Genomic DNA, 24,430 nt, shown 5'->3' with positions numbered 1-24,430 from the left:
TGGAGCCTGTGTGTTGTCTTCACATTCAGCTTCAGCCACAGATGCTGGAACTAGGGGTGCTGCCGCAACCTCTGGCTTGAAGTGGTTTCCATCATAGACAGGGTTTACAGTTTGGTTCAGTGGCTCTCAGCACCCCCACTATGTACATTGTTACAGCTCTCCCGGCTTCAGCATCATTATCTTTGAATCTGTTGCACATGTTTTAATGAAAACACCAGAGGTCAGCTGATGTAGGTTCAGGGCAGTCAGTGGAAGCTGCTGGGTGCTCAGCATGCTTGAAAATGAAGCCCTTTAGAGAGAGGCCTTCCTATGGCCCTAGGAACCTAACTTGGTCTTCAGTGGTTCTCCTTTCTGTTAAGGAGCAGCTCTACTATGCGAATGGTTTTGCTAATCCTCAGGGGCAGTTGCTTAAGGCTAATACTGTATGTTAAAGATAGTTGCCTTCTTTTTGCTACCAGGGACTATATAAGGCAATCACCCTCTTACCAAAACTGGTCCACATTTCAGCTTCTGTTTCCTTAAACTCTGCCACAAAACCTGTGAGACTGGTCCCTGTGTATTATATGTTTCTAATGAATATTTATTAATGTACTATGTGCCTAATTATATATATATACACACACACACACACACACATGAATGCAGAAAACTCCCTGTCCCATTTTCCTGGATTAAATAAGAGTCTGGAAACAGAACTATAATTATAGAGGTTCTTTTATTAGAGAATTTATCTAAAATACAATATTCATTTCTTTTTTAAATTATGACATATATTATTTTAATGGAAAGATACTCTGTATTATATCTATGGTAATAAGTTTTATAGATATTTAATTTAAGACATTTTGTAATTTTAAAAAACCAACACACTAACATTAAGACATAATGGAGGTTGATGATACCATGGCTAACAATGTAAAACAATTTAAAAAAATATTTACACTTCAGTTTCTTAAAATCTAAGACATTTAATCATCAATATTAATTTGCTTTTCACTGTCTATGTTGACATAACTTAATCTCTTAAATCACATTTAAAATCTCCAAATTATTCTGTATTCCTGTGCTTCCAAAAAAGCTTCACATTACTGAGTACAGTTAGTTATATGTACTATCACCTGTAGATGAGGTTACTTAAAATGGCTTATTTTGCTGTCATTATATGCTTTGCCAAACAGCCAAAGTGTCAGTCACAGCAATTATCATCAAACATCACACAGATTTCCCCCCTCCCCACACATTAAGACCCTTTTTCTCTTGGTCTAGGGTCTTTCACATTTCATTAGCCAGAACTTCAGATGCTGAATGGAAGAAGTGAGAGATCTAGGAGAAGAAATGTTGCCAGTGCACAGCTAGCAAAGGTTTGATTTGTGCTTAGCAGAAGGGACTCCTCCCTCACAAACACAGCAATTTCTTATGAGCTCAGTGGAGCTTATTGGAATGAAGCTCTAACTTCTCTGCCCTTCAGAGGCTGGCATGGACGCCAGTTGTCCATCATATGGTACGGGGTCTCATTCTCAGCACTGAAACAAAGGCCACGGAGTTTGCACAGCTGGAGAAAAAAGAAAGGATCAACATTAACCTTCAGATGCATCCTCATGCCTCCGGAAATCTATTTACGGTATATACTGTGAGCCAGAGACAGTGCAAGTCTTAGGGTATGGGGAAAGGTGGCTTAAAGACATCTCTAAATGATCACCCTCATTGTTGTTTTGCTGCCCAAGGAACTCAGTGCAAGGTGTTTCACCCAAACCCTCTCCTGCCCCTGACACATCCTTTTTGGCCCTCAATATGCCCTCTGTGTTGGTAGGGCTGGGAAAGAGTGGTATAGAACCATCTAGGGGCAGTTTTCTGGACCTTTTGAATCACAGGAACCACACAAAGGGGCCAGAGCTGGCTTTATATTTGTTCCAGGTCTGTAGATTAATTGAACACTTGGCTATTTTGAAAGCTGAAACTCTTTTGACAGTTTAATTTTAAATAACATTTACTTGATCCCTTTCTCATACTGGTGTAATTCAGCAATTACTTCAACAGAAGTCAGTGAAGCTATCCTGAGGTTAAACTGGTTTGAAGAAGAATCGGTCTCAGTTTCATTGGAATGTACTGTAAGAAAGTGAAAGTCTATCCTAAAGCATGATCTGCAATTCCATAGCGCTCTAAAATAGAACCATCTCTGTGTTTAATTGTACCATAATACTCTTCTGTTCCAAAGGTGCCTTGGGACAGCCAGGCACTGAAATAGTTGAAGTAAATGTGCGGTTTCCCAAGCAGTAGGACATTTACCCTATACAATGTTTATTCATGTACTTCCATTAAAAACAAGTCTCGCTGTGCCATCTTTGAGGTACCTGCCAGAATAATCAACACACAGCAGACTCTTTAGATGTGGTCCATAGGGAGCTATCTGCCTATGTGTGATTTTTACACATACTTCAGCTAATTCAGAACTAATTGCAAAACCCAGCACTCCAGGACACCATGTGGATTTGTCACAGGCACTCAGCTATTCATGCTGCTTTCTCATGTGTGACACAGGTCAGACAAATATAATTCAATGCAAGTGACCAGCAGGTTAGAAATAGTCCTCATTTTAGTTAACTGATTCGGGACACCATGTCTGAGAACACACAGCAATAGAAATTGCTGACAGAAGTATACAAGGGGGCTGCAGCATTTTGTAACATGCAGAATGGTTCTGTGACACAAAATCATGCTACACTCTGATTGGCAAAGAGCTACCTTACAAGAGGCCTTTTACTTCAGTGAGAGACATGGTCCATGGCTCAGAATGCTGCAACCCTACATGTTCCAATAATCAGTAATTCAGTATAGCAATTCTTATGGATTGCTCCCCTCCTGACAAATATTCAAAAACTACCTATCTTTAGAAAAGCAGTTGCCAACTGTGAATTGAAGTCCAGTGAAAACATTCCCAACAGATGCTAAATTTTAGGATTTCCTTTTTCCCCAAACTGTTTTATGGTTTCTTGATTTGTTCAGCATTTAGGAACGACAAAATACATGATATGTACAGCTTTGGTCTTGAGTAGTTGGTTTAGAAAGGTGCAATGTGATAAATGGATTTGCAATGGGAAGAGATGAAGGATGGCTTTCCTAAGGGAAAAACACTCATTTATTTTGAGTATTTCCCCTCCCCTCTCTCCCGTGTTGTAAGGCTACATTCATGTCCCCTTGATCATCAGTAATAGTTCCTGTGGCTTTAAACAAAGATGTCGAGCTTAAGACTCACTCCAAAGCATCTTATTAGTAGTAATAGATACTGTAGTTTAATGAACATTTCCAATAGTTCGTCCTCTTCCTTTTCCCTGCACTTTTATTAAATTATGCCCAGCACCAGATCACAGCTTCTTTTCATCTCAACTCAATAAAGAAACACAATTATTTTATTATTGTTAGAGCAATAGCCATTGGTAAAATTGATTTAAGCCTTTGAGGGTAAACTAAAGCCCTTCAGATATGGCTTATATTTATAGACTCAAAGGTCCTATTTTTACCTTCTTAGCTAAACCACTGCAGACCTGAGGATGAAACTTGAATCTACATAATTTCATTAAGGAATGGTGCACAGAACTAACGCTCAGAGACACTCAACTTGTCAGTGCTCTACTCTGCTAGAGCATTTGCCAGTGTCATCAAGCTGCACAATATAAGAGTTTCTTGAGATAAAATGCAAACTTCTGGAAGCTGCAAATTTTCTGCATTCCAAGCAATGGCATTTCTACTTGACTCCTGTCCTGAGTAGCAGCAAAGTCCACTTCAACATACATATGAACACAGTTACCAGAGAGGGAGAAAATAACCATTTCAGATATGCGTATTGAACCAATGATTCATGATGCTATCTTTTCTTTCACAAAGCTTTGCAATCGGACTCTATTCTGTTCCAGTAATGTAAACTGCAGCGTCAGCAGAAGATCCCACTGAAGTCTAAATCAAGGCGAATTAGAGTATTTTCATATAGAAAAATGACCTTTAGCTACTGAAGATTTACCTGTTCTGGACTGACACTGATGGGTTCTCTCAGAACATGCCAGATAACGCATTCAAGTAGAGGGGGAGTGGTCAGCGAACCTTGGTAAGTCCAGTAATCCAGGGATGCAGGAAGCAGATTCTTGGGATCAAAGTTTGTGAAGGAAGCTTGCTTGCCCTAAAAAGATAGAACAGCCTGTTAAAACTGTAGTGTAAGACTAGTTGGAAAATACACCTTGCTTGCATTAGTGGAGCTAGTTAAGGAAGGTTTGATATTTCTTGCCAAGTGTGTCCCCTGCTTTAGAAAGAGAGAGAGAGAGAGAGAAAGAGATGGATGCTAATACTGCACAGTACTGAGACCCTCCTACAATTTGCTGAAGTCTGTTGGGGTTAAAGTTGCTCAGCACCTTCCAGGATCAAGCCCTCAATCCTTGTTTCAAATGTCTAAAGTTACTGCCTCTTCCTCTACAAACAGATGGCAAAAGAGACACAGCAAATATAAAAATGTGTGGGTCTGGTTCTGCTATGTGACGTTAATGGCCAAACTCTCATTGACTTCAGTCATTAGTGTAACTCATCTGATTTACACCAGGGATGAACCTGGCCCAGTATAACAACTATGGACTCCACTGCAACTGAAAGCCAGAAGCACACAATCATAATGGTATGAAATCATTATTTACAGAAATTCTTTTCAATTGCTGGATGACCTACAATGCTGAATATCTTCTATTAGCCTAATTTTAAAAAAATATTTGATCTATCATCAGGGTAGGGATTACAAAGGCATCAGTGCTGATGACATGGAGAGCTGTTCTACTGTAGTACTTGCATATAGAAAGCAGAAGTAAGGAACTTCAATTTTGCACTTTTGAAGAAGAAGACTATAGAAAACAGCTGTGCTTGTTGTCAGTTGGCATATAGATCATATACTACCTTGGTTTGAATGGAGTCCAGTGCATCAATAATTTTCTGTATCCCAGGCCTGTCATTTCCCACCTGTAATGCAAACCATATGAAAAGAATGTAAGTAGGTGTATATGTGGTGGCTTAGATTTACCACTATAGTTGACTGAAGACACATTTTAAATTACATCATCACAGCACCAATTAGTTTCATAGAGATTTCTCATAATGCTGAATGATGAAAGTGGCTGTGCCCTCACATTGTAAAGCGTATGAAGTTTGCCAGTCAGCACAAATGACTTGTGCTGACTAATCTGCAGAAGTCAAGGATTGTGGGACAGAATAAAATGATTTTCTTTTAAGGTATGTGGATGTATTATTGAACTTTAACTGTTCATTTCTCAGAAGTCAAATTTAAACTCCCAACAAAACCAACATGACCAGAATAGAGGGAGCACAGTAGAGACCAATCATCTTCTTTAGCTGGTTGTGTATTTCTCAACCTTTATATTAAGCAAAGCAAAGCAAATTAATCTAGCACAAAACATCCTGCCATTGAGGAGTGACAAAGGAGAAATTAGAGGTTATTTATGCCTGGTTTACACATAGTTTTTATACCGTGTGATTTTATTTTAATGGCATAGTTATACTAATACCAACCCTAGTGTGGACACAGTTATATTGGTATAAAAGGCCATACACCAATATATCTTACTGCTCTTCCCATACAGAAGGACTTATTGAGTATAAGCACCTTTATACCAATATAACTCTGGGAGACGTACCTCTTTAACTCTACGGTATTTCTAAAGCAGTACAACTTCTGGGTGTAGACAAGGTCTTAGATTGTAATCTTGCTGGGGTGGGGGAATATTTTAGTTCTGTGTTTGTACAGCACTTACCATGATGGAGCACCTAGGCACTATTGCAATACAAACAATACATTACAATAATAATAAGGTGATTGTTCAACTAACCTGCAGAAAAACACCTACAACAGTCAAGCCATCAGGATGCTTCACAGCTTCACCAAATCTACCATATTTTGTGTTCCAGTGAACCAAGTGAAGCTAGAATCAAGGAGACAAGAAATATTTATAAACAGCACCTTCCATCTACCAGAGCATCTCAACTAATAGATGACCATTTACTAAACATTAACACAGATGGTGTTTTACTGCTGAAACTTGCAAAGTTTTGCATACAGCTATGAACTTGTTGCATCATTGATTTGCTTTTATGTCTCGTGTAGAAATTTGTGCGATAGATATTTATAATTATAAGAAGTGCTTCTCATACTTATTTTCAAAAACATTTCTAAATGCCAAGTATAGGCCACATCTTGCAGTCCTTATTCTGGTAAAACTCCAGTTGACTTCAGTGTGAATTTTGCTGAAGCAACGACTGCAGGGTTTGGCCTAATTAGGTTTGGCCTAATTATTTTAAATCTAAGTATTCTGTTTTTTTAAAAGGATGCTCTAAATAAACATGCTCTAAATTCAACTCTGTTGACTTAGGGGAGTTATAGTTGCTTACACTATGGCTGAGTTTGGCCTGCAAATTTTAAGGGAATGCCTTAAAAAATGACAGCTCCTGGAAAACTTTGGAGGACATTCTGTTTGGAAATAAATGTATCTCCACGTCAATCTAGCTGGTTTGCGCTCCTTCTTTGTTTTTGTTTTCTTAGTTGTTTTTAGGGCTATTAAGATGAAGAGAGGATTTTGATTCTTCAGAAGCTCATCTGCTCTTGATGCTTATTCCTCATTTGAAATCATAACAATCTGTGCCATCATAACTATCTGCACAGGAAGTTTAGCAGATAATTATGGTGCCACAAGCAGAATTTTATAATCTCAGGGTTATACATTGTATAATCCTACAAGGTGCTCAGAGCCTTCAGAAAGTTGAAAGATGCTCAGTACCTCGTTAAAAAGAAGCAGAAGCAGGGCAGGTGAACTCTCAGGCCAGATTGTTACTGGCCCTGCCTGGGTGCACAAGGGATAGGAAAAGAAAAGGTGCAAAGAGCTACTTCTCTTATACTCCAGTGAAAGAGCCAGCCACAATTTCAATCCTTGTGCTACCTTAGTGCAAGAATTGAGAAACTCCACCTCTGCTGCCGCTGCTAGACTTCCAAAGTGGACAGAGAGGGGTGAGATGATAGTTAATATAGGGCTTTGTCCTCCTTCCACTCCAGTGAGCGGAGTAGAGGTGAGCCTGGGTCCAGGGGAGTGTAGCAAAGGGTGGTACAGCTACGGCTCTAGCATACAGTCCTATAGGGTCCCTGGAGGCATCCTGGCTGGGTCAACCAACATGTCTGCTTGAGGTCCCACTGCTGCAGGTCCCCATCACAGCTCCTCTTGCTCCCTCACTTCCACAGACCATGACTTGAACACCACAATAAAGCCTTTAAAGAACCAAAAGTCTTGTCATGTCAGAGCAAACACTTTTGTTTTTAACACTAGAGACAAGAAAACGGGAACCTATGATATACAGATACACAGGGAATAGAATTTTTTCCAACGCTTCCCATGAGCCATTGGGAGTGCAGGGAACAGCCATGTATACCTAATTTGTTTGGTTTTTTTGCTCTGTCATGTCTGTGAAATGGCTGCAATGAAAATCTTTTACAGTGAATACCACATCTCGCTTGACACCATCCAGCACTTTTAGACTGTATCTACACAAGATTTTGCTTAACATTTCCCACCATTCTATAATATGGAGCTGCTCCAGTGTTGGGAGCACTAACGTAGACTAGCAGCTGACATTTGAACCACCATGTTTTCTTACCCAGCTAGAACTCCCAGGATTGCTGCCACTGGGGGAGTTGCACTGATGGGAATTTTTTAGAAAAAATGCCTGATGTGTACAGTCCCCTATAAGAAAAAAGCCAGTCCTACCTCGGCATCATATTGCACTCCATCCACAGTGTGCTCAGAACCTTGGCCTTCACAGGAGCCCCAGTGAATGTGAAACTGAATCAGTCTGTAGGTTCCCTCAAGTGCTCCGCCTCTCAGCACTGCAAACCAAACAGCCTCCATTAGTATTTGCCTCACCTCCTTTGTTATGGAGCCTTACTCTAAAACAGAACATTAAACTTGGGGCTTCTAAGGGCAGGTCTACACTACAAACTTGTATTGGCACAGCTGCAACAATGCAGCTGCGCCGCTGTAGCGCTTCTGATGAAGATGCTCTAAGACGATGGGAGAGTAGCTATGTTGATTTTTCAACCCCCTGAGCAACATAGTTATTATGAAGTAAGTGTGTACTGTAGACCTAGCCTAAGTGAGACTGCATTTTGTTGCTCTGCATGCTACCATGCTACTCTGGATTACTTTTTACAATACAATGCTATTACTAGCCCTACTCTATACCAGACATCTAAAAACTTAAATGCCTTTAATGTATGAGATTCATCAGCAATTTACCAGCCATGCTAATAATACAAGGTGATTGGATTTAGGAAATGTTTGTGAGAAACTTTTCTGTCACGATATAAATAAAAAATTCTAGAAAGATGAATAGCCAGAATTCTAGGGCCATATAAAAATGTTCCACCAACATGCTTTTAAAGGCCTAAACCTGTTTGCCTTATTCATGCAAATTGCCCTTTCATTTTATGTCACCTATTTAGGCCTTAATCCTGCAAACCTCATGGTGCACAGCAGGGAGCCCAATGTTGCTGTGCTTCAGTGTAAGTATGAGTAAAGGCCAGCCACAGGCACACGTGAGGTTAAACGCTAGGCATAGCCTTCCTCACTAAAGTGAGGTAAATCTCAAGCCTCTTCCTTAATCCCCCCAAAATATTGGCAAAATAGGGTACACAGGTTTGGAAGTGAGGCACCTATTTGGTATTACTCTTGCTACTACAGTAACTAGCTCCTAGTATAACCAGAGCACTCAGCAGCACTCTCAATTATGCAGGATTGGGCTCCCTGAATTCCCTATCCTGCTCATTAATTTTTAGTTTGTGTTTTATATTCTGAACAGCCCACCCTTGTGAGATGCAGGATCAAGCCCTGAGCCTGGAAAATGCTCAGGGCAGGTAAACTATGTCTTCATGTGCAGCACCAAGCCCAGAACAGGTAATAAGTAATCCTACTGAAGTCAATGGAGCAAATCGTGTGGGTAAACAGAGAAAGGTTTAGGCCAAATTGTTCTTCTGCAGAGCATTTAGGCCTCACAATCTAATTGTTTGTTTAAGCTGGTATTATCTGAAAAGCAAAGGTATTTTAGGAATAAAATTTAAGGTGATATAGACCCTAAAACCCAGTTTTGTAGTTGCAAAGTGACAGAAAAGTGCTATATGTTACCGTAAAAGTGCCTGGATTATGCATCACGAACAAAATAGGTCAATGGAATAAAGATGCTTTTCTCTGTTTGCAAACAATCCATACATACAACTGTTCCAGTGTGTGTATGTGTGAGAGTATGTAAATTGAGTGCTGATTACAATAGTCCACTACCTGTTCAGTTTTGGCTAATTTTGACTATATGCAAGCACAGACTAAAATAGCCATTGACAAGTGGGGACAGGGGAAATTACAGTGGTGTGAAGGGAATGCTCAAGACTTTAGTCACAAGAAAATGCAATTTAAGAAATACACAACAACCTTAGCTTCCACTGTCAAGTCTACAGCTTTGTAGGTATAATATAAGATTTGAAAAACTTAAGTGCAATATGCAAAATATACCCTTTGGGCTAGAGTCACAAAATGCGTTAGGTACCTACAGTGGCAGTTAGGTGCCTACATCCCAAAATCAGGCCCCATTGGCAATCGCAAAAGCCCCACTCCACTGCCACTGAACCTGTAGGTGATTAAACTTGCTTGGCACCAAAGTTTCTGCCTTTAGACAAATACACTACTGCTCTACTCTAGGAGTCCGGATGCCTAAGCCCCCATTTGATGCACAAACTAGGGGATGATAGGCATTCATCTGCCTAACTCACCTGCGGGGCCCAATCTAGTAAGTGTGGTCAGAGACTACTTACTGGATTGGGCCCCAGATGTGAGCTCACACAAAACAGCTGTGGGAGATCCTTCATAACTTTTAGCATAAGGTACTCACCTGGGCTGGAGGAGACAGCCAGTTCAAGCCTCCTTTGAACTAGGAGGAGACAGGATTAGAAGAGGGATCTATTACTTCTTAGGCACACGGCCTAACCACTAGGCTATGGGACATTCTGATAGGGGAGGTACCTGCATTCTTTCCTGTGATAGCTGTTCCACTGTGGCTAAATAATTAAAGGGGCATTGGCATCTGGGTGTCCCACGTGAGTGCTCTAACCACCACGATATAGAGTCATTCTCACACTTGCTCATGCTCTCTCTCTCTGGCCCAATGAATATTTAATTATTTAGCCACTGTGGAACAGCTTCAACAGGAGAGACTTAAGGTACACCATATTTGAATATCCCATAGCTCAGTGACTAGGGAACTCATCTGAGAGGTGGTAGATTCCTGTTCACATCCTTTCTTTCCCCCATAGTGGAGACAGGAGACATGAACTGAGGAGTCTTCTACATCCTATGTGAGTTATGAGGGAGCCCTTTTCATCTTTCCCTTCCTTCCTCTCCCGCCCCCCGAGATCCTTGCCAAACAGCATAGCTGTCTAACTCCGGGAAAGGGTTTACAGCTGAGAACCCCAAGCTGAGGGTGGTGCTACCCTGTAGCCTGGTCTTATGTGCCAAATTCCCTGAGAGAAACTGGGCTTATGATACTATCCTTGCTTGGCCATTTCCCATTGGCTAGCTTAGGCAGGGAGCTGGCTTTTATGAATTCCATTTTTAGGCATCTGTCTCCCTTCATTCGTTGTATAGGGAGCCCTAACTCAGGCTTTGTGATTCCCAGTGATTTTCTAGGCACCTGAAATTAGACAAGGAAACACTGAGCATCACCACAACTAAGTTGCTTGAGGAATCTAGCCTGATATTCCTTCTTTGGCAACTAAATTCAAACCACAGAACTCCCGTCACACATTTCTCTTTGTGACTCAATAGTCTATTTTGTATTTGTCATTGTATTTTCAAACATATTAGTCAATGCTGAACAGATCATGCATCTTTCTACCTATTGCCAAACTACAAGGTGAGTGTATATAATGTGTGAAGAAAAGTGGATCTCTGCCTATGGTAGCTAGACATGTATAGATTTTATACTAAATAGACATTTTTAAAAGCCATTAAATTATGAAGGATGATTGTTTCAAGCAGAGCACTATAAGTTAGGACATTTTAAGTAAAAATAGTCATTGTGAATGTGTTTCTTTTCTAAATGAAATAACTATTTGCTTTTTAAAAAATATTGCTTAAACCAATTAGTCTATATTATGCCAAGATTCATTTTAAGAAAGAGGGAACTGCTCTAAGTTATAGAAACACGTCTCAATACCGTACTTGCTTTTTCTTTGGCTAACAGAGTAGCTGCTCATTACAGATATAAAAGGACTAATATTTCCTCCATTCTTGAATCCCATATAACATTTTACACAGTTGTGGCAGGTTGACCTGCTGCTATTAATCAATGGAAGGTGTGCTGAGAAGCAGAACCATACATTATTCTTAAATCCACCTGCAGCATGGTTTCTTTAGGAATCTTGTTAGGATTTTATAAAATTCACAAGGTGGACAAAAATCTCCTGAAAGTTTTCATTTACTTTTTCTTGTTCTGTGGGTCTCAAATCCAGTGCTAGCTTATTTTGAGTCACAGGATTTAAAAGACAGGAGCAGATCATTCAACAAAAATAATAATTAGATTAGTGTGAACAAACATCAATTCAACAGGCTTAATTAAAAAACAGCCCTCTTGTGCTAGTTTATATTAAGCAGTTATTAATGTTTGTTACCACTTATCAATGATGCCAAAGAACTGAAGTTTAAAATAAATCTGACATGCAAAACATACATGTTAGAAATTCATTTTTATCCAGAAAGACCTTTTTTAACCCTTAATAAATGTTATCAGCTGTCAACATTCCCACAATTTAATAGCTGCTTGAAGAACCTCAAGAGCATTTACACTGCGAACTTTCCTTCTTACTTGCTTCATCTATTTCACTTGCAACTAAAAACACGGTGAAGTCCAACCTTCTTGACTCCTTTCCTGAATGCTAGGGAAGTTTAAATCCAGTTCTGAATTTCCTGGCTTTAACCCATTTCTTCTTGAAACTGATTTTATTTTAAATCTATCTGCAAAAGATCCAGGCATATATGTCTCCTTCTGCCCTGTGGCAAAATTACAAGAAGTAGCTGTGGCACACAGAAGGAAAGAATGACTGTGCAGGAACAGTACCTCCGCACTGCATACCAACCTGCAGCCCTTCCATGGGTGCACAACACAAGCACAAGTAAATGTGAGCAGGAGACAATTGCTAGCTGAGTGTGGGATGAAAAAGGAAACAGCCAATCTCAGTCACATGTTCCTTTCTCAAAGCAGCATGTTCTATACAGCAGTAACTCTTATTCTGTGGCTAAGGCTCATGTGACAGATGATGGGCTACAAATGTGATTTTTTTTTCTATTCAATGACAACATGAGAGATGTTACGGTACAATAGGTTTTGGAGCACTTCATTTCAATTTAGAAATGGGCACTGTATTTTTTCTGTATTGAGACAATGTTGAGCAGATTTGAGAGACAGTAATAATAATGATGATGATGATGATGAATACCCCGAGCAGTTACATAGAAGTTAGCATCAGAAGATCTCAAAGCACTTTACAAAGGAGGTAAAAGTGCTTTGACTCATAGGAAAGTTTAATGATCAAATCCTACTCGCCTTACCCATGCGAAAAATCCCATTGATGTCACTGGGATCCCTTGCATGAATAGATTAAACTGGATTTGGCCCTAACATTTCCTGGTGAGATCGTAGAGTGTGTAGAACTAAAAGGACATTTTTTTGATTAAGAGATATCTACACAGTCAAAGGTATCTATCTGGTTACATGGGCCTGGCCATTCCACTGTAAAAGAAGTTTTACTGAGCAGTTACCTCTCCCATTTACTTCAGAGCATTAGCAATTTTGACCTAAACTGTGTGGGTAGCATGGATGTTATTTAGAGACGAGTCGGGTCCTTTATGTTAAGCTTTGCGGGAATACTGTGGCATTACTGCTAGGATTCCAAACACTGATGGGATGTACTCACTATAAAGAGCAAGCCCTAATTTATCTTATTCAGGGAAAAGCTTTTCTTGGAAAGAATCCAAATGGCTAAACTGCAAGATTCCTTCATGAAATAATTCAGACATTGAATGAAATCCTCCACTTACACAAATCAAATTGGTAGGAAATAAACTATTCTAAGGCTTGTTAATCTGAATAAATGCAGAATAAGGAAATACTCAAATGGAAATGAGTAAAAATGGAACATTTTCCTATAGCTCAAAAAGTAGAGTCATCCAAGCAAGATGGAAGTCCACTGCTCAAAATCTATGGAATTTAGTGCTAATTCCGGGTCCTCTCAAATAAAAACCCCAGCATTCACAGAACACCAAGTTTTAGCCTTTCAAGATAACCTTTCCCTACACGACCTGCCTTTCCCTTTTGAAAGCAATGATTTTATAGAATGTGGATATAGAAGAGATATACATTGTGTGTGTATGTGTATAATATGTAAATATATGCACAATATATATATATATATATATATATATATATGATAAACACTGCCATATAGACAAATGTATATATGATAGAAAAAAGGCTGAGGAGATAAGATAAATGAAATATTACTCAAAACATGCCATGCTTGAACACACTGTACTGTTAATGGATGGGGAGTACACTAAAGAGCATGCTCAGGGATTCTGAGTACTTATGTAGGGGGTGGGCTTCCCCAGCTGATATACTGAAGAGTTCAGCCAGGGTGAGTCATACTTTCTGTAAGGCTGCCAATACACAGGACAGAATGTCACTTCTGGGGAGATGTTCCCCTTTTATTTTATCTCTCCCAAGCATCCCTCCTAGGAGAATATATCAAAATAAGCAGAGAGTAAGAGAGTAAGGCAGGACCAATGGTTCTGAATGGACGGGTTCACCTTGTGATGCAGTAAGTTGTGGGAAACCTCCGCAGTAAGTTTCACCAAAAGAAAATTATGTGACGGTTACTGCTGATAAACAGCCACATCTGACTCTAATAGAAGCCATTTGGGAAGCCCGAGAGGGTAGAAGGTGTTTTGAGGAGATAACATAAAAGAATAAACACTCCCAATATGTGCCATATTTGCACAAACTGTATATTGGCAGCGTGACAGTGACCGTGACTCACCCTGACTGAACTTTTAGATACGGCCTGAGTGTCAGCTAAGGATAGCTCGCCCTGTTTAAGGATATAAGGCTACTCCCTGAGCACTCTCTATATATAATATAAAAATATAATTGCATTAACTACTTAATGGCATTTTATATATATATAATGTATATGTGTGTGTAGACAGGCATACATAAGTACATATGCACACCCATGCTTATACAGGTACACACACACCTCCCTACAGATGCACAATGGACTCATGGCATAAGGAAAATCTGAAGAACATTTTCACCCAATAGTCTTGAGTCCTTAAGTAGGGGTGGGCTGTCCCTAGTTGACACACAGGCCATACCGAAAAGTTCAGTCCGGGTGAGTCACAGTCACTGTCAAGCTGCCAATATATATATATATAGTATGTGCAAATATGGCACATAACGAGAGGTGTTTCATTTCTTTTATCTTATCTCCCCAAAACACACTTTCTACTCTATCAGGCTCCCCAAACGGCTTCTAACTAGGGTTGCCAGCCCTCCAGGATTGCCCTGGAATCTCCAGGAATTGAAAAGTAAAATTTCATTAAAGATTATATCATGTGATGAAACCTCCAGGAATACGTCCAACCAAAATTGGCAACCCTACTTCTAACAGAGTCAGAAAAGGTTGTTTTCAGTGGGTACAGTTAAACAAATTTCCCTATAGTGAAACCATTTGCAGATACAACTTATGCATATTAAACATAATGTATGTCAGAAATCCTGATGAATCATGAATAAAAATGTGAGTAAAGTACATTGCTGTTAACATAGGAGGGGAACAAACAGATCAGGAACACCAAACCTCTATGGGTGAAATTCACCAGGGCACAAGGCCCACTGCAGATTTAAGTCCTACATTATCCCTTAGCAAGGGATTTATATGGGTTTTAAATGGTCAGACCCTGTGTGCACCCTCTGCACTGGGGTGAATTTCATCCTGTATGAGCTGTCCTTGGATTGATAATTGCCATATTATAAGAATGAAGATGATTTTAAATTATATTGTGGTAACAATATGTCGCCTTGTCTCCTGGCAGCTGTATCTATGGAAAAATCCTAGCAACTGTTACTAAAAAAGTGTATTGTGTATTGCAAAATATTACAATAGTGCCAACAGGTGCTCATTTTCCTTGATATCTGATGAATGATGATGAACTGAGACATAGGAAGGCAGGGTCCCTTGCCCCAAAGAGTTTACAAGTCTTTTACACCTGCCAGTAAATGAACAAATGAAAGAGGCCGAGGAAAGTGATACATCAGACAAACGGAAAAGACAGAGATGACTGTATGCAGTGTTGTTGTAGCTGCGTTGGTCCCAGGATATTAGATAGACAAGGTGGGTGAGGTAATATCTTTTACATGACCAACTTCTGCTGGTGAGAGAGACAAGCTTTCAAGCTTACACAAAGAAGAAGAGCTCTGCATACGCTCAAAAGCTTGTCTCTTTCACCAACAGAATATGGGGATGATTGGCACATCTCGTTAGCTGTATATTTTAAAAATAAGTGCTGCCCAACTTAGCTGTGATTAGTTGATTAATTTCTTCTGTTGTCACAGTAGAAGCAACTCTTAAGGAGGGAGTTGAATGAAGTGAGGAGAGTTTCCTCACACTCTGTGTGCCCATTCCAAAATTGATTTCTGGCCAGAAGATTTATAGTTTAAAACATAACTGAAAGGCATAATACAATGGCTGCCTTGGACTATGGTAACAGTGAGAAAGTTCTGACTCAGACAGGTATGTCCTGAAGCACAGAGGTTAGCCTCTCCATTTCTTTAGCCACAGGAGATCTATACAGTCAGTTCCCCTCAAGATTCAAAATATTGGTTTAGACATACAGTAATGTTATACTGTCAGGCCTAAAAATAGACCTCCTGTGTCAAAGGCTGTGTTCAGAACGTCTTATCTTGAAGACTGCAGACCTAGATGTTTCCTCCCTAAACTGATCATTGCTTCAGTGGGAAATGGAAAAATCCAACAACGACACAACTTTCAGTGTAACTCACTGCAAACCAAGCAGTGCCCACACAATCTCTCCGAGGATAACAAATATTCCCTGGTCTGTTTACACTGAGTCATAATTAAAGAAATGTGTGTGAATGATCCCCTAGGCACCTCCATTCTTTTCCATTATAGAAAGAATCACCTGAAAAAAATATACTTGCTTAAAATTATTGAGGAGAGTCTCCCACGCAGTACTAGTGTCAAAGTTGGTCCTATATTTTGACCTCCCAGGGATGGCAGAGTAACTTTAAGGTTTTATTGTGATTGTATTTCCATAAAAATGTCTAATTTACATTAGTTTGTAGCTTGACTTAGAATAAAAAAAGAAGAAAAGAAACAACTAACAAAGAGTTGGCCATAAGGAGAAATTATCAGGCTATTTACCATTAGCTGTGGAGCTTTAAATCAAACTTTCCAATTACATTGTATTATCTTTATATCTAAAAAATAGATCAGTTTATATTATGATTAGAAAACAAATTCATTATTGACAGGATTCTTTGCTTCTGTAAACATGAGATCTGCTACAGGGCATAGTGCTCACTACTGTGAGCAGTGCCATTGAAATTAAGGCCCTCTGCGTATTGTGAAAACATTTCTGAGAAACATTTATATAAATCAGGTTATAAGCAGGTTACAGGTTTTCTTGACACTTTTAGCTGTCCTGAGGCAAGTCAGTTGTCAACTTTGGTTCGTCGCTGTTTCTTGCTGTCATTTAGCAATAGTGAAAGTGTAACTATTTCCTCACAACAGGATTTAAAGTGCCTGTAACTTTAAATAGGTGAAAATATCTTCTTTGCTACAAATGCAGTAGGGACAAATCCCAAGAATAAGGTGCATTTATTATGATATTGTTGGGCCTGATCCTGCAAACACTAAATATTGATTGTATTGCTTACTACCATGAGCAGTTCCATTGATGTAGTTGCATATCAGAATGGATACACTGTAGTCTTTGATTTAGTCCCTACGGTATTTGTAGCAAAGAGACTATTTGCCCTTATTTAAAGTGTCAGACATTTTAAATGCCATTGCTAGGAAATACACTTTCATTATTACTAAAAGACCACAGAGTATGTTTATACAGGACTTTGGAGCAAGTGAAAGCAAGCCTCCCAGCCCGGGTCAATGTACTCGGGTTAACAGGGCTCATGTTAGCACTCTCTATATAGCTGTATGGACAGCGCTTTGAAGTTGCAGCCTGAGGTTTGAAGCCTAGGGAAGGGTGGGTTGAGCTTCAGAGCCTGAGTTCCTAGCCCAAGCCGCAACGTCAAACAGTGTCTACACAGCTATTTTTAGCATGCTAGCGTGAGCCCTGCTGACAGAAGTCTGTTGACCCAGGCTGGGAAGCTCACTCCTGCTTCCCCCAAAATGATGTGCAGACATAGAGAAGCCAAATGAAAAGTTCAACCACAAGAATTAAAGTGGATGAAGAGAAGATAAAAATAATTGAAGGAGGAGTTTGTATCCTGCTTGGTACAAACAGTCTCAGAAAAGTTTCCGTAAAATTGCAAACAAAACAAAATACATAAAATGTCCATACTAAGGGAAAATCATGGCCTTTCAAAATAGAAAAATGCTTGAGTAAAATAAATGTCATTATTGATTTGTGGGCATTTCATTACTTACAACATTTCTAAGGCTGAACTAGTAACCGTAAAATATTAAGGACACACTTTTAAAAGCCCAGGGTCTAATCCTGCCCATCTAATTCGTACCAGTAGTCCCAAGAACTTCAGAAGAACTACACTTGTGAGTAAGAGCTGCAGGATTGGGCTGAAAGCTTTTATAAAACATTTTTCAAAAAAGGTTACTCTCAATACTTAGTGGTTTCTAAAAATTTAAATTTCTAAAGCTATCACAAACCTTTTTCTATCATGATTAGTTTAGACATCTTAAAACATTACTATACAAAGGAGTTTTTTAGAATATTTAACATGCTTGGGATATCGGAATAATGAAAATAGAAATGGAGTCAAGAATTATGCACATATAAACTCCTGTTATTAGTAAAGAGCAAATTTTCTAAAAGAGCAGATGAAAGACTTTTCCCCCCTATGACAATAGAGTATTCGTAAAAGACACATGGAATTGTTTTTATTTTAGAGAGATTTAAACATTTATTTTGCACTTTTGTTACACTGATCAATACCTGGGTGCCTCAGCAAGAGAGAGGGATGATTTTTAAGTAATTTTTTTTTGCATTAGTATTTAGGCACTCGACAAGTCATGCAGAAGACACATGCAATGCATTATATAACAAATATATATGGAACCTTTTCTTTTCTAGGGGCTATGTTTTATATCAAGTATCTGGATATTCTGATCTCTAATTTCTATTTATTTTAATGATTTTATTAATAATGACCACATTAAATATTGTCTGAATCAGAGAAATGTATAATGGTCACAATGATGCAATTCCAAAAGATTTTATCCCAAACCATGCTTTTTGCTCTTGCACCTATTTTTACTAAGACATTAGAACCTGTGCCTATAATTTCTGGGACACGGCCTGATTCTGTAAACACTTAAGTACATGCATAACTTTAGTCACAAGAGTAGTGCTGTTGACTTCAATGGGATTAGTCACACGAGTAAAGCTATGCACATGCTTAAGTGTTTGTAGGATCTAGACCAATGAGACTACTTATTTGCATAAAATTACTTGTGTGTAAAATGAATCACAAATCATGGCCTTACTTATTACTTCATGGTGTGCTTACTACATTAAATAGTCCCACAAGCATAAATGGGACTTCTCGTGGGAGTGAGCACTACGCCCTTTAGTAAGTATTTGCAGGATCAGGTCCTTAATTTTTAATGTAAAAAGGGATAGCAGATAAAATAAATTCTTAAAATTTCTCCTTGTGCTTGCTACATTATGTTTAACCAGGAACTTGGTAAAGAAATAATCCTGCTCAGCATCAGAATGTTGTATATAGGAAGTGCATGAAATGTAACCAAGTCATAAGCAGCTTTTGTTGTGTTGTAAAACTAGGCTAGTAAAACTAGGCTAACTAGTTAAATGCATACAAATGAATCAGCTAAGTGTGCACCCAGCTAGATTTTATGTACGGTGATTTTCAAAAGACTATCAGAGATTGCAGAATCTACACTCAGGTGAATTTATATAGTGATCTGTATAATGTTTTCTTTTATTTTCCCAGTCCAGTACTTGATGAGTTGTAAAGCTACTGTATTTTCACTCTCATCCCCTCCTCCTCCCACTCTGCAAGCTGTAGCTGTGCGTGAATCATTCTCACAGAATAGAGATGTTCAATTTCTGTGCTATTTTTTTTTTCATTAGGAGCTGTTCTTCCAAAGGATATTTATGAAAACTTTTATATATCCTGGCAGTTTTCTGTTTCTGAGTTACTGAATTTAAATGAAGTTTCACAACATCTTCACACACACACACACACACACACACACACGTGTACGCAAAGGGCGTACTGCCTAGTAAACCATTTGAAAGCAAATCTGCTTTTTGTAATTTATCATCATGTTTCCCACTTCTCATGACATAGTTAAAATTCACTGAAGATTTGAACCTGCCTGGTGCTGAGCACTGTCAATTCCAATCAACTTTAACAGGACTTAAGAGTTCTCAGCACAGAATTGGGCACTAGAAAACTGTGAGTCAGAATCACCTTTTGAAGAAAAACAGATATTCATGCTACAGGGGATGTTCTGACTGAATTGTATATTCTTGCCTATACATTTGTGAAACATTTAACTATCCATTTAGTCCCATTTACTCTAAAGGCAGGTAGGAAAATATGTTGCCTAGTTTTCATTACAGTTTTAAACAGCTACTACACTGCCTAGCTTCTCTCTCACACACACACAAAAAAGATGTTGTAGGCACTAATAATTTTTTTCAGCACCATCCCCTAAATGACATTGCCAAGGAACTGCTTAGGAAAAATAGGGCACTTGCTCAAGCAAGTTAAATCAGGCAGTGTCTAGAGAAGGCAGCTACTGTCTCTACAGAGGGATTGTTTTCCCCTTTCTAAATTAAAAATAGAGGCACATTCATTGTAGAAGGGTGGTGATTTCTGCAAATCCTGCCAGCTGAGAAATTATAGTCAGGGAGCAAGCCTGCAAAACCCTTGCTCAGATAAGTAGCCCAGACTCATGCAAATACTCTCATCCACTTCAATGGGACTACTTCTGTGAGTAAGGACTGATCATGTGAATAGAGGTTTGCAGGATCAGGCCCTTGTCAGTACAGTACAATGAAAAGGCTCCTGAAATACCACAGAATAGCTAGCTCTCAGTGAACTGTGTGGGAACATGCTACATGTATTGCTATCTTTATCTAGAAAGCCCAGAGTCAGGGAATGCCAGGGCTGATGCTGATTTAAATTAGAGAATATCAAACTAATTTCCTGACAGTTCCAGTACTGACCTGGAGAGATGCCCCATATTTCTGCTTTACAATTGTTGGCAGCAAAAATATAAAACTGAAGAAGCTATTTCCAAATCATTTCAAGTTGCTAATTTTAGTTGTTTTGCTATTCTGTTGTCCTTTTCTTCCTGCAGTGCATCCTGCCGTTTACTGTAATGATTTGGCAGGTATCACTCAAAGCTAGTATTTTTCAGGTGGATAAATACACTTTGTCATCCCTGATCAATTACCTTACTTCTGTCTATTGTGCATTTGAGGCATGATCCAAATCCTACTGAATTCACTGAAATTCCCTTTGACTTCAGTTGCCTTTGGATCAGGTTAGGTCAAGACAAGTCAGAAAACATCAACTTTCTTTTAATTAGAGCAAAGGATGCCTAAATGAACTGAATGAATCTTCATGGGTTCAGTCCTGACCCCATGAGATAAAAACTCCCATTGACTTCAGTGGGAGCAGGATTTCACCAGATAGTTTTAGTAGAAGGGGAAAAGTGTTAAAATCCTCTCTCCCCTTCACAATCTGTCCAATTCCAGTCCCTTACAGGAGCCCCGGGAAGTGAGGACTCACCTGATTTGTCAGCAGAGTCGTCAAACTCCACATTGAAAGAGTGCCCATTGTTGACGATGTTTCTAGCTGTGGAGGGGTCATAACTGAAATGCAAAGGCTTCAGAGAAGAGTCGTACTCAGCGGACTCGGTGTTAATATCAATAGGGGACTGATGCTCTCCGTTGGCAATGGGGAAATTCTCATGCCAATGAGCAGGTCCTACAAGAGAAAACACACACAGATCCAGTGTGAAAAAGATGCAGGCAAGGCACAGAGGGTGGAAATAATTTATAACAAACGCAATAGAGGAGTTGATGCTATAAGTGCATTTGAGGCTTTAACTCTTGCGTCAATATTTAACGATGCACCTGTCTTCGCCAGCTCCGGTCCTTGCCACATAAACCCATAGATCCTTAGAACTGGCCATTCGCGTTAGGGAGGCTCTGGTCTCAAGCGCATTAAATGAGAGAACTCACGAGACGCGGATGCGGTGTGGACGCAGGCGGGCCCGATCCTGCACTGACTGCCCGCCCAGCCCCTCACTGGATTTAGCAGGGGTTGGGACGTGCAGGGGACAGAGGTCGGACCTCTCCCCACGCCAACATCTGGTTTGAAGAGCTACAGTATATTGCTGTCACGAGTTTTGTAACAGCGTAGAAACCAGAAGATGCTCCAGCCTCCTCCACTAGCCCAGATCTGTTAGAGAAACTTAATTACAAATGACAGAGCCACCCTCGGCTGAACTGTCCAGCGGTTCGGGGAAATAGCTCGTGGGGCTGGAAAAAGGAAGATCGCTCCGGGACCGCGCACCTGCGTGGCAATGCCTCTGCCAGGAACTGCATTTCCAGGGGGACAGTGATTGCACGTCATCAGACCCCCCCTCCCCCCGCTCCCCCAGCTAGAGCAATCGGGGCTCCTAGGGGCCGGCTTCCGATCTCGCCCTCCCCACTCGCAACCCGGGGTAATTCCGGAGGCGCTTGCATGGGCTTCAGGGAGGTAGATCACGCTGGGGCCGGTCCCTCCACCTCTGCAGCGCCCCTAGCCGGCTCCCCGCTGGCGCCAGAGGCAATGCGATCCCTGTGCCAGCCGCAGCACCGCCCGGCTCCACGGCAGGGCATGCCCCGGACAGCCCCGCGCTGAGCGGAGCCGGCGCTGCCAAGGGGCAAAGAGCAGCCGGGCAGCCTGAGCCGCCCCGCCCGCGGGTGGCTGCGGCAGGTGCCGGCGGAGCAGCGAGGAGCCGGCCGGGGAAGCCCAGCGGGGACCCCCGCGGGATGGAGCCCGGCGCGCTGCAGCCTGGCTCGCTCACCGTTGTGGCTGGCGTAACCCCAGTGATGGGACATGGTCTCGCTCTTCTGGCCCGGCCGGCTCCTGCAGGACGGTGGCCCCGGCTCGCCGTCAGGGGCTTTTATAGGCTCCTGCCAACTCCATGCCCCCGTCTGAGGCCGGCGGGGGGAGGAGGGCGACTCCTGCTCCGGCTCAGCCCGCGCAGGGGGCGGGGAGAGGCAGGCGAGCCCTTTATAACCTGCTGTCGCCATCCTCCCTCCCGCCGCCGCCGCAGCGCAGCCCGGGACTGGCAGAGCCCATCCCCCTGCTGGCCGGGACCCCGGCAGGGCGGCCGGGATGCGCGAGCGAGCGCTGTCCTCACCCGCCCTGGGGATGCGAACCGGAGCGACTCCCACCGCGCCCGCCCTCCCCGAGAGCACCCGGCCGGCCCCTCACCTGCAGCGCGGGTGCGCACGCGGCCCTGCCTGCTTCCCTCGGCTCAGTCAGCCCTGAGCGCCGGGCAGCGCGAGCCCCGCGGTGACCTTGGGACGTGAGCGCGGGGCGAGCTCCGCTGCAGCAGGGCGGGTGTGGAGCTGGAGCTGGAGCCGCTGCCTGGGGAAAGCTGCTGGGGGGGGGGGAATAGTTAAGTTGCTGCTGCTCCCTGTCGGGAGCTGAAGGAAAAGGTGCTGCAATCAGGGCATTTATTTCTGGAGAGAGTCATTTAATCCGCTCAGGCTCAGAGTTTTCCAGAGGTGCCAACATTTGAAAGCAATTACTGGGGATTTATAATAGTCTCAACCAATTTATTAGAGGGAAACAATTGTAACATTGAAGAAGGGAGGGGGATGGGCCCTCCTGAGTAGGGACATTATTCACTATTATTTCATGGTGTGTTTCTATGATCACATCCAGAGAATGGTGGACTGTGTGACTTCCCCTGAAGTGAGTCTACACTGTTTACATTTACAACATCTCCTATTTCTATGTTCACCTTTGACAATTAACATTTGGTATATACTCGGGGTGAATAAATTACCAGCCTAAAATAACAGCATAGGACTGGTAAACCAATCCAATGAGCATGTGGAAATAAACCTAAAGCAGTGGAAAATAATACATGGCTTGGGTTTTTCTACATTGCCAAGCACCACAGTAGTTAATTGCTGGGTATGAAGGACCCAATCCTGCAAACCCTTACAGAAACGAAGCAGTTAACTTCACATTAGTGGTCCCATTGTACCCAAAGGTTGTGATACTACTTGTGTGTGTAAAGTAACTATTTTCATATGGGTTTGCAAGACAGGACACAATAGGAACATTTTTAATGTCCTGTTGGTTTGGTCAGTTTTGCATCAGAAGGGCTCTGCTATCCCATTTTCATCATCAAACAAGTTATAAACCAATATGCAATGAAGAGTATTAGTTTTGTTCTTAATCTGATTTAGCAATAGGGGGCCAAATTCGTTAGTTACTCCAGTGGTTCTCAAACATTTGTATTGGTGACCCCTTTCACACAGCAAGCCTCTCAATGTAACCCCCTTATAAATTAAAAAACACTTTTTTATAGTTAGCATTATTATAAATGCTGGAGGTGAAGCAGGGTTTGTCTGAGAACCCCTGAGTTACTCAGTTGTAGCAACATTGCATTATTCCACTGTGGAATAACAACAACACGGAAATGATATGATTTATATTGAACCTAATAAAATGTGTCCCATGAAGTCTTTCTGTGTAAAAGGGGAAGAGTGTATGCATATAATGTATTTACTGTTACTAACAGGAAAATGAACCAGCTACAAAATTGCTTGGAAGAAATAAAGACATTTCTTAGGCTTCTTGGAGGATTATCAGAAAATACTTGAAAGATTATTTCTGATTAACAAAGTATGCATGTTCTTTCATGCTTGTCTGATTCCATTTAAGTAGAAGTAGAGACCCCCAAAGCAGAAATGGGAAAGCAAAGCAATACTCATAGTGGTAATTTGGAAGTGGCTGTAATGTATGTTATGTGCAA

At 41.0% G+C, this 24,430-nt stretch overlaps 1 protein-coding gene across 1 annotated transcript; it reads right to left on the bottom strand.

Annotated features, from left to right (window-relative positions):
• Window positions 1-696: 696 nt before the first annotated feature.
• LOC101938201 (carbonic anhydrase 2) lies at window positions 697-22,931 on the bottom strand. Its single transcript, XM_005299385.5, has 7 exons — window positions 22,460-22,931; window positions 21,175-21,372; window positions 7,800-7,918; window positions 5,877-5,969; window positions 4,930-4,992; window positions 4,016-4,171; window positions 697-1,552 (listed from the first exon to the last, which is right to left on the bottom strand). Exons 1-7 carry the CDS (start codon window positions 22,686-22,688, stop codon window positions 1,433-1,435), a joined length of 978 nt encoding a protein of 325 aa, XP_005299442.3. The 5' UTR covers window positions 22,689-22,931; the 3' UTR covers window positions 697-1,432.
• Window positions 22,932-24,430: the final 1,499 nt, after the last annotated feature.

Source organism: Chrysemys picta, chromosome 2 (assembly GCF_011386835.1).
Source record: "Chrysemys picta bellii isolate R12L10 chromosome 2, ASM1138683v2, whole genome shotgun sequence".
NCBI classification, from domain to species: Eukaryota; Metazoa; Chordata; order Testudines; family Emydidae; genus Chrysemys; species Chrysemys picta.
The sequence above is the reverse complement of the archived record's forward strand: the minus strand, read 5'-3'. Positions and strand labels throughout refer to the sequence as shown.

Excerpts from the sequence above, each read along its gene's own strand:
- LOC101938201 (XM_005299385.5), bottom strand. The coding sequence starts at position 22,688 with ATGGCGACAGCAGGTTATAAAGGGCTCGCCTGCCTCTCCCCGCCCCCT. Across the intron at positions 7,919-21,174 it reads CGACTCTGCTGACAAATCAG|TGCTGAGAGGCGGAGCACTT; the intron begins GTGAGTCCTCAC and ends TTTGGTTTGCAG. Across the intron at positions 1,553-4,015 it reads TCAGTGTCAGTCCAGAACAG|CTGTGCAAACTCCGTGGCCT; the intron begins GTAAATCTTCAG and ends TTTTTTCTCCAG.